Here is a 10306-nt window from a genome sequence, read left to right as displayed (position 1 = left end):
CAATATACGCCAAAAAGAAAAAAAAAAAAAAAAAAAAAGAAGAAGAAAAGAAAGAAAAAAGTAGTTTAGAAGGTCTGCTCTCCAACCAAACAACTCAAATTGATAGGATTTGGTACATTTGTACAAGACAGCATTACAACACAGGAGAGGAAGAGGTCTCTAGGGTTGGCCAAATCCTTGCGAAATGGCAAAGAAATATCCCCGATTCTGGGGTCACCTTGTAAAAATTCCTAATCGGAAAGGGCCAACTCAAGATAAAGTAAGGTCTGGTTGGAGAATTTTTCTGTCGCCCCCGCAGGCGGCCCCAACAGAATCTTTGAAGAGCCCAGGAGAAAGATTCGTACATGTCAAACTGAGAGTTATCCCAGGAAAGGGGCTATCCTCGTGAAAGCAACCACCTGTGTGGAGACCCCCGAGAAGGAGTTCTGTTTAAAGTGAGAAGCAGCCCTCCGAACCCAGAGCCGACTCTGGCTACTCACCCAACTCCACTACCCCTTACGTCCGGCCTCCGGCCACCTCCCGGCTGAGAACAGCCCCTCCAGAGACCTCCGCCCCCAGGTTCTGGTCTGCTCCCACACACAGCCGTCCCCAAAAGCTCGCCGCCCGTTCCTCTTCCTGACAGCTGCCCTGCCGCCACCAGGCGGTCACCGCTCCCCCACCGGGATTCCCCAAACCAGCCTTCCGGAATCCGTGGCGCCCCAGGCCCGCGGGATTTAGACCTTAGAATCTGCAGGGGTTTGGTCCAGTCCTCTCTCCCTCTCAGCGTCCTGGGCTCACCTCCCCGGCAGCTTGGCGTTCCTTTTCCAAAACTGCTTGCTGTTCTCGGAGGCCATTGCTCTGGCCCGGGGAAGGCGTTGTAGGCGGGCCGGGGGTACCCGGCGTGACGCCCCCACGACCCCGCAACCGGAGGGCCAACCCAGGCCGCTTCCCCGCCGCGGGTCACCCGCTTCCAGCTCTTGGGGGCGCCATCTTGGAAGTGGGCAACCCCCCACCCAGCGCCGCTGCCATTGGTGAGCTCTGCAGGCCGTGAACGGGCAGACCAATCGGAAGCCCAAATCCTGCAAGCTGCTGAAGCCGAACGGTAGCGTCAAGGGCCGGGCGCACAGGTGGATCAGGAAGGCGGAGCTTGGACGAGCAGGGAGGCGGAGCTGAAAGTTCCTACCCCTTGGGAGGAGAAGCAGGTAAAGAAAGAGGTTTATTGGAAGGAGGAAAGGGTACAGTTTTCTTTGGGGTGAAAGATGTCTCTTGAGTTCCTGAATCTAATAGTTTTTGGAAGGAGAGAGCTTGATAATGTCTTTATAGACATAAATCTCTAACCTAAAAGTAAGGGCCTATGTGTTGATGGCGGTCCATTTTTAACATCTCTCAACTCAGTGGCACTCAGTTATTACCTTCCCCCTTTCTTGTTGGGTTTGGGCCGTGCTTTTTTATCTGTGAAGGAGGATCGATATGGATTCGATAGCCTAGAGCTGCTAACTGTTCAACACGGTAAGTAACGGTTGGTTCATCACAGAGTCTCCCTGGCCTCTGTTAATTGAATACTCTTAAAGGACTTGTGCTGTGGGTGAAATTCAAATGATCTAATCCCTGTTTCAATCAATAACTCACTGTAAGAACCCAGATGCTGACAAGCAGTGTATAGGACGGACTAGAACTGCCCTATAGGGTTTCCAAGGCTGTAAATCTTTAAGGAAGCCGACTGCCACATCTTTTTTGTGCAGAGTGGCAGATGGGTTCCAACAGCTGACCTTTAGGTTAGCAGCCAAAGGCTCAACCACTGCACCACCAGGGCTCCTCAGTTCAAACTGCCAAGTGTTATTTCTTGCTAGAACATAGTAGCTCTCCATGGTGTGAATGACAAAGATTAACGATGTACCTTCCCCCTCCCCTTAATTTCCCTTACTACCTGTTAAAAATCCGTTGCCCTCAAGTAGATTCTGACTCTTAGCGACTCTAGGACATAGTAGAACTTCCCCATAGGGTTTCCAAGGAGCGCCTGGTGGATTCAAACTGCTGACCGTTTGGTTAGCAGCCAGGCTCTTAACCTCTCTGCCACCAGGGCTCCAATTTCCCTTACTAATCTAGTATAAATATTTCACCCTTGAATTTATTTTCAGTCTAATTTTGACTCAAAATGAGATTTAAAATTAGCGTTTTAAATCCTTTAAATGCCTTTTTGGTGTTTTACTCTTTTTTAAGTTTCTGTGTTTGTAAACCATGGTGATTTACAGAGAGTGGGAGTGGGAGGTAGTCCAGAGTAGTTTTTGCCCCAACAAGGATGTTCTTTGCCTCTATGGAAGTAGAGACTTTTGAGGTGAACCGGCTGTCCCTCCCCCACCCCTATTTACTGCTACTACATGTCCTACCACATGTTGGAATATACTTAAGGACCCTCTGTCTAAAGAAGTACCTTCTTTTATCGGCCTGTTTCTACAAAGACATCACCCCCATTTTCAAGCTTCTTTTGTCTAATTCCAGAATTAAGGATTCTTGTATGAAAGGGGCTATTTTTACCCCCTCCAAATCTTTCCTACTTTTACAGACTTTCATCTTATCTCCTCTCAGATAGTCACCTTTAAGGGCTTTTAATCCATCGGAAAAAAAAAGGCCCTCTATCTTTTTTTTTTTTTTTAATCATTTTAGCTACCTTTCTAGGGCTCTTTTCTTTCTTCAGATGCAGTGAGCAGCACTGTACACTGAGCCCCGAGATGGCTGTCCTGAGCTTTTGTTGAAGCTGATGTTTTCTCTTTATTTGGACATCCAGAACTTTTGCTGGCCTTTCAGACTTTAGAACAGCTGATGTCTTGAAGGAATGATCTACAGAGACTTCTAGATGGCTTCCCTTGGTGGTAGTTCAGAGTTCATTCTCTTTAAAGTATCATCTGAATTGTCTTTCCCTATGTGAGCTGCCTTACACTTGTCCACATGGTAAGACACCTGCCTCTTTCCAGCCTATTCACATTGCTTTAGAAATGTTCCAGAAGATGCTCCCTGTTGACTTGACATTTCACTATGTGGAAAGCAGAGTATGATTTGTGTACCTAGACATGTCTCAAAGTATTCCTTTTTCTTAATCATTTATGAAATGTTAAATAACACTGATTCCCAGGGGATACTGTTAACACTGTTCAACTCAGAGAAGCCCTATTATTTCTATTCTTTGTCTTCTACATCTAAGCCAGTTTTGAATACAAGACAAGAAAAATCCACCCCAGTCTCCTGGTGACATAAATTTTTAAATAGTCTTTGGTAGGAAGGTTGAGAATCATTGGATCCATTCTCACAATGACCACCACCACGACCACTCTAACCTAAACCGACCACATCTTTCTATGAACCATTACAGAAGCTTCCTATTAGGACTGCCTGCTTCCACTCTTGCCCCTCTAGTCTATCCTCCACACAGCACCCAGAGAGATCCTCTTAAAATACAGGTCAGATCATGTCACTCCTCTGCTCAAAATCTTGAAATGGCTCCCATCACACTTGGTATTAAATCCAAATTCCTTAAACGCCCTACATGATATGGTTCCACCCACCTCTCTAGTCTCATCTCATTCTGCTGTCTTCCCTACTTAATCTACTCCAACCACGCTGGCCTTTTTGCTGTCCCTCGAACACTCCACACGTGTACCTACTTCAAGGCCTTTGCATTAGCTGTTTCCTCTGATTGGAATTCTCTTTCCCCAGATATCTGAATGGCTTGCTCCCTCATTTCATTTAGGTATATTCCTAAACGTCTTCACCTTGGAGAGGACTTCCCTGACCAGCCATCTTAAATAGTAGGCTCCACCTACTCAGTTTTTTTTCAGAATAGCACTTATTACTACCCGCCATATTATGTACTTGTTTGTTGTTTGTCTCCATCCACTAAAATGAAAACCCACCCTCCCCAGGCAGGGACTTGGTTTTGTTCTCTACTGTATCCCCACCACATGAATTATTATTTAGCACATCCAAACCAAACCCATTGCCATCGAGTAGAGTCTGAATCATGGCAACGCCATGTGCTACAGAGTAGAACTGCTCTGTAGGGTTTTATTGGATGCAGTCTTTTTTTTTTTTAAATTGTTGTGCTTTAAGTGAAAGTTTACAATTCAAGTTAGTCTCTCATACAAAAATTTATACATACGTTGTTATGTGACCCTTGTTGCTCTCCCTATACTGTGACAGCACACTCCTCCTTTCCACCCCGGATTTCCCGTGTTCATTCAACCAGCTCCTGACCCTCTCTGCCTTCTCATCTCTATGCTGCAGTCTTTACATAAGCAGATCGCCAGGTCTTTCTCCCACAGAGCCGCTAGGTGGATTCGGACTGCCAGCCTTTTGGTTAGTAGCTGAGTGCTTTAACCATTTATGCCACCAGAGCTCCTTGTTTGGGACCTAGCAGGTGCTTAATAAATATCTATTGAGCTAAAGAATGAAGAGTGTGAGAAATTCATATCTTCTATTTTGTGTTGTTCATACACATTTCTGGTTGGGAATGATTATGGAAACCATGTTTCCTAACTCCTAGTAGGATGTGTCCATTTACCAAAGATTCTATAAGTATGCCCATACCCTTTTTTGAAAAACAGTCTTGCACACTTAGGAAAGAGTATCCTCTTCAAACCCTTTTGCAGCTTCTGAGAAATGTCTCTGTACCTAGAGTGATGAGGGAGGGAGGCCACACCCCTAACCAGGATATTAATCAAATCAACCCTGTCCATCAAAGGAGAGAGAACTGTGGCAGCCAGATCACCCTCACATCACATTTTGCCTAGCTAGAGGTGAAAATCACTGGTTTGAGGTTCCCATGGGGTCCTTGGAGCCCTTTTGATGGAGGCCGGTAGTGGTGGGCACAGACTGGTCCACTAGACCAGTGCTTCTCATACGTTAATGTACACGTGAATCACCTAGGGATCTTATTAAAAGCCTAGATTCTGATTCATTGGGTCAGGGTGGAGCCTACAATCCTGCATTTCTAACAAGCTCCCTGGTGACACTGATGCTGTAGATCTGTTAATAGCACTGTATGGCTCTGTGATGAATTTATCCCAAGGGTTTGATTATTTTCAGGCTGTAAGGAGAGGACTCTCAATGTTGTCTGCCTGCAGGTTTTCACCCTTTCCCTCCTTAAGTTCATCTTCATTTATAATGGGAGTAAAACAACTTTTGTTGTGGTTAGCTGCCTTAAAATTGGCCCCCGACTCATGGCAACCCCGTGCACAATGGAACAAAATGCTGCCCAGTCCTGTGCCATTTCCACGGTCAATTGTGGATCGGACCATTGTGATCCATAGGGTTTTCACTGGCTGATTTTCAGAAGTAGATTGCCAGGCCTTTCTTACTAGTCTGCCTTAGTCTGGAAGCTCCACTGAAACCTGTTCAGCATCATAGCAACACACAAGCCTCCACTGATAGAGGGTGCATTGGCCAGGAATTGAATCCCGTCTCCAGCATGGAAGGCAAGAATTCTATGGGACAAAGCAAAGTTAAGAGAATGAGATATGCAGCGATTGAATATGGACTAAAAAGAGGTAGGTGTATCCCACCCCGTAGGGAAAGTTTTATAGAAAAGATAAGCCGTGAGTGGGGCACACAGGAAAAAAAGAGAAAGGCCTGAAGAATAGTATGGAGGTCATTTTAGAGCAGAAGCTCCTGGGGAAGTTAAAAATAGAGAAAAAAGCCTCTGAATTTAGTTACAAAGAGGTCACTGGCAGACTTTAACCTCAGCCAAGCAGTGAAGTGGAAGGAAGTAGGCACTGTGATGAGAGGAAGGGGTAAGAATTCAAACAAGAAGCAGCCGTCAGAATGCACTGCAAAATGTTGGACTGCCAAAGGGATGGTGAGGTAAAGCTGGGATTTAAGAGCAAGACGGCTTTTTCAGTACCTAAATAACCACTGTTGTTCTTAGTTGCCACTGAGTCGATTCTGACTCATGGCGACCCCATGTGTTACAGAATAGAACTGCTGTATAGGGTTTTCTTGGCTGTAGTCTTTACAGAAGCAGATCACAAGGCCTCTTCTTCCTTGGCATTGCTGGGTGGGTTTTAACCACCAACCTTTAGGTTAGAGGTCAAGCACAAACGGTTTGTGCTGTCAAGTTGATTTTGACTCATCATGACCCCATACGTGCAGAGTAGGACTGCTCCATAGGGTTTTCAAGGCTGTGATCTTTTGGAAGCAGATCAGCAGGACTACCTTCTGAGGCACCTCTGGGGGAGTTCAAACCACCAGCCTTTTGACTAGTAGTTAAGTGTTTAACCATTTGCACCACCCAGGCACTAAGCAACTGTTAGGAAGAATCAAATATGAGAGATTAGTTATGTTAGAGAAGGCTAAGGAATAAGCAAAAGACTGAAGAAGCAAGAGTTATTGGAGTAAAGAGAGGAAGAGAGAGTGATTAGAGTTTGGGGGGTGAGGGGAAAGATTAGGTATTTGATTCCTAGGAATTTATTATAAGAAGATAAGTAAAAAGGAAGGGAAAAATCTCTGTGCACAGAGATGTTCCTTGTTTACCTTGTAACCAACAGAGGGAAAATGAAAACAATATAAAGGTTTAAACATGAGAAGGTGGTTACAAAATTTTGGTGTGTGATTTATAAACTTGATGAACCATATTATCATATAATATACGTTTAAATTTATAAATATAACTTTAAAAGTACAAATTTAAATGCTACATAGCACATGAAAGAAGTTTATGGAAGCGTTTGGGGTCTTAAAAGCTTGTGAGCGGCCATCTAAGATACATCCACTGGTTCCATCCTGGCTGGAGCAAGGGAGAATGAAGAAAACCAAAGACACAAGGGAAAGATTAGTCAAAGGACTAATGGACCACAACTACCACAGCCTCCACCAGACTGAGTCCAGCACAACTAGATGGTGCCCGGCTACCACCACTGACTGTTCTGACAGGGATCACAATAGAAGGTCCCGGACAGAGCTGGAGAAAAATGTAGAACAAAATTCTAACTCACAAAAAAAGACCAGACTTACTGGCCTGACAGAGACTGGAGAAAACCTGAGAGTATGGCCCCTGGACACCCTTTTAGCAGTAATGAAGTCTCTCCTGAGGTTCACCCTTCATCCAGAGATTAGACAGGTCCATAAAACAAAACGAGACTAAAGGGGCACACCAGCCAAGGGGCAAGGTCTAGAAGGAAAGAGGGGACAGGAAAGCTGATAATAGGGAACCCAAGGTTGAGAAGGGAGAGTGTTGACTTGTCATGGAGTTGGTAACCAATGTCACAGAACAATATGTATACTAACTGTTTAATGAGAAGCTAGTTCTGTAAACCTCGATCTAAAAAAAGTTTATAGAATGATGTAGAGTGGGTGAAAAGTAGAAGGCAAAATGTCTTTCCCTGATTTCAATAAAAAATATATGGGTTTAGTCAAAGACTGGAAGAAAACATGGAAAAATTAAGCAATTTTTGTTAGATGGTAGACTTATAGATCTTTAACTTGAAGAATTTTTCTTTAATGCTGCCATATTTTTATTATTACGAAATATGTTAGTCATACAATAAACCAAGAGTTGGCAAACTTTTTCTATAAAGGGCCAGATAGTAAGTATTTTAGGCTTTTCAGGCCGTACAATCTCTGTTGCCACGACTCAACTTAGCAGTTGTAGTGCAAAAGCAACACTGGATAATAAGTGAGTGAGCATGACTCTATTCCACCACCATTTTTATTTATGGACATGGAAATTTGGATTTTATATAATTTTCACATCATGAAATATTCAATTTTTTTCAGACATTAAAAAATATAAAAACCATTCTTATCTCACAGACCTTGTAAAAACAGCACACCAGATTTGACCCATGGGTGGTCGTTTGCCAACCCCTACAATAAACAATAAAGGACAAATAACATATACATATATTCTATACTCATAACCGAGACTAAGAAACAAAAAACCTTAAGATACCATTAAAGTCTCCTTTTTGCCCCGACCTAAGCCCATTCCCCTCCCTCTCTCCAGTGGAAACCACTATCGTGCGTTCCATGTTCAGCATTTCCATGCATGTTGTAGGCTTTTACTACATATGTGGCTATCTATAAACAACATGTTTTTCATGTTTGGAAACTTTATAAATACTATCACTCTGTACATATGCTTCAGCAACTGGCTTTGTTTGCTCAACATTATGTTGATACATGGAGCTCTAGTTTAATCATCGTAACTGTGATACAGTGTTCGATTATGTGAATATTCCTCAATAGTCGTTTCCAATTATTAGTTATTTTCAACAGTACCGTAGTCAACATGGAGCCCTGGTGGCTCAGTGGTTAAGAGCTTGGCTGCTAACCAAAAGATCGGCAGTTCAAATCTACCAGCTGTTCCTTGGAAACCCTATGGAGCAGTTTTACTCTGTTCACTAGGGTTGCTGTGAATCAGAATCAGCTTGACGGGAACGGGTTTGGTTTGTTTTTTTTGGTAGTCAACATTATTTTTACTTACTACCATGTGCAAAATACGTTCTAGTGAAAACTTTCAAATTTCAGCTTGTCCACTATTAGTGAGTTGATATAAATTTAAACATTGGTACCTTTAATGAATAGAATAGATAGGAATAGTAAAGATCAAAATGTGTTGCATGTAGTTTGGATAGGTATTGTTTTTGCAAAATTTTTGTTTTGGTGTTATACACATGTAGATATGCATACACATATGTATGTGTGTTTATATATATGTATGTTTTATTCTGTTGTACATAGGATTGCTATGAGTCGGAATCGACTTGATGGCATCTAACGACAGCAACAATATGTATGTATAAATTACATATATATATAATATACTTGGTTGTAATTTAAAATGTATGTCTTTATAAGAGGTTGTGGTCAGAAAATTTGAAAACCACTGATTTAATGTACATACCTAGAAAAGGCATTGCTGGATCACAGGATATGCACTAATTCAACATTACCTAATGTTGCAAAATGCTCTCCAAAATGGATTTTCCAATTTATACTCCTCCTCACTGCAATGAATGAAAATAACCATTGTTCCACATCCTCACCTATTAATAGAATTTTCTCATAGGTATAAAATATCATACACACAAAGTAATATATAAAACTAATGTGTACAGGTTGAAGAATAATAACAGCATATGCACTCATGTACCCACTCCCCGGGCTATGGATTAAAACATTACCTGTACCTTAGAAGCCTCTTAGGGGTTCTTTCCCATGGGCTTCCTCGCTTCAGGAGTAACTTCTGTCCAAAATTTTGTATTAGCCATTCTCTTGCTTTTCTGTACTTTTTTCCCTATGTTGGTATCCTTAAAGAATATAGTGTCTACATTAGTTATAAAAGTGATCAAAAAAAAAAAAAAAAATAGAGGTGTGTACTATGTCTTAAGAAAACACAGTGGGGTGTGGTCTCCTCTGCTTGGGAAGCTAGGAAAGGTCTTGAAGAATGAGTAGGAGTTTACCAGATACACAAGGAGGGAAAAGCATCCTAGGCAAAAGGATGACGCATATATGGAACTGCGAGATCTACAAGACAAGTTGTATTTGAGAAACTGTAGGAGAAGCTGGTAGTGCCTCGACCTTTCAGCGTGCTCAGTGCATCTCTTTGCCTGAAGGCTCTTCCTCCAGCTCCCCAGAACTGCAGAAAGCCATGCTACCCACACTCATGGCATACTGGAAGTGCCTTGGAGTTAACACCTCCTGGGAGCAGTCCTCAACCAATGACTCTTACAGTTGGTGTATAAATACCCCAGCTCCCTCACTCTTCGTATAGGATAATCCTGAAGGGTGGGTTTCCTAGTGTTTCTTTACAGGATTAAGCTTCTGTTGCCCACTGTGGTAATTAGCTTAATAGCTTACCCTTTATTGGCTCCTTCCACCTCTTCCTTACTGGTGTTTCATCACCTCCCAAATAAACTATTTGCACTCAAATCCTTGTCTCAGGGTCAGCTTCTGTGAGAACACAAACTAAAATAAACTGTAAGTAGCACTACATGGTAAGAACAGAGAGTGCAAAAAATGGGATGGAGTAACAGGAGATATTGGGGCAGAGGCCTACATGGAGGACTTCTAATGCCATTTCGAGGACTGTGTTACATTTTCCTCTAGGCAATGGGACAGTCATTGAAAGTTTAAGCAGGAACATGGCATTGTAGGGATATATGCCATTTAAACATGGCTGCACTATTGACAACTGCAGCCCCCACAGGCCTCTATGCTGTATGTTACATGTTGGAGACTTGTCAGCGATGAGAAAGAGATTAGGCACGACTTGTTTTCCCAAACCTATTGTCCTGTTACTGATTGGCTTGTTTACCTGAATTCCTTCTCCCTTGCC

General features: G+C 42.8%; 1 protein-coding gene across 1 annotated transcript in view; it reads right to left on the bottom strand.

Moving 5' to 3' along the window:
• The window catches only part of TBC1D22B (TBC1 domain family member 22B), a 73547-nt gene extending 72612 nt beyond the window's left edge, over positions 1 to 935 (bottom strand). Inside the window, exon 1 of the mRNA XM_004379418.2 lies at positions 778 to 935. Coding sequence (XP_004379475.1) covers positions 778 to 833 — 56 coding nt within the window. The 5' untranslated portion in view covers positions 834 to 935. The remainder of the gene's footprint in view (positions 1 to 777) is intronic.
• Between the last annotated feature and the right edge of the window lie 9371 nt (positions 936 to 10306).

This window comes from Trichechus manatus, unplaced genomic scaffold (genome assembly GCF_000243295.1).
Source record: "Trichechus manatus latirostris isolate Lorelei unplaced genomic scaffold, TriManLat1.0 scaffold00065, whole genome shotgun sequence".
NCBI lineage: Eukaryota > Metazoa > Chordata > Mammalia > Sirenia > Trichechidae > Trichechus > Trichechus manatus.
This window is presented reverse-complemented; position numbering and strand designations above follow the sequence as displayed.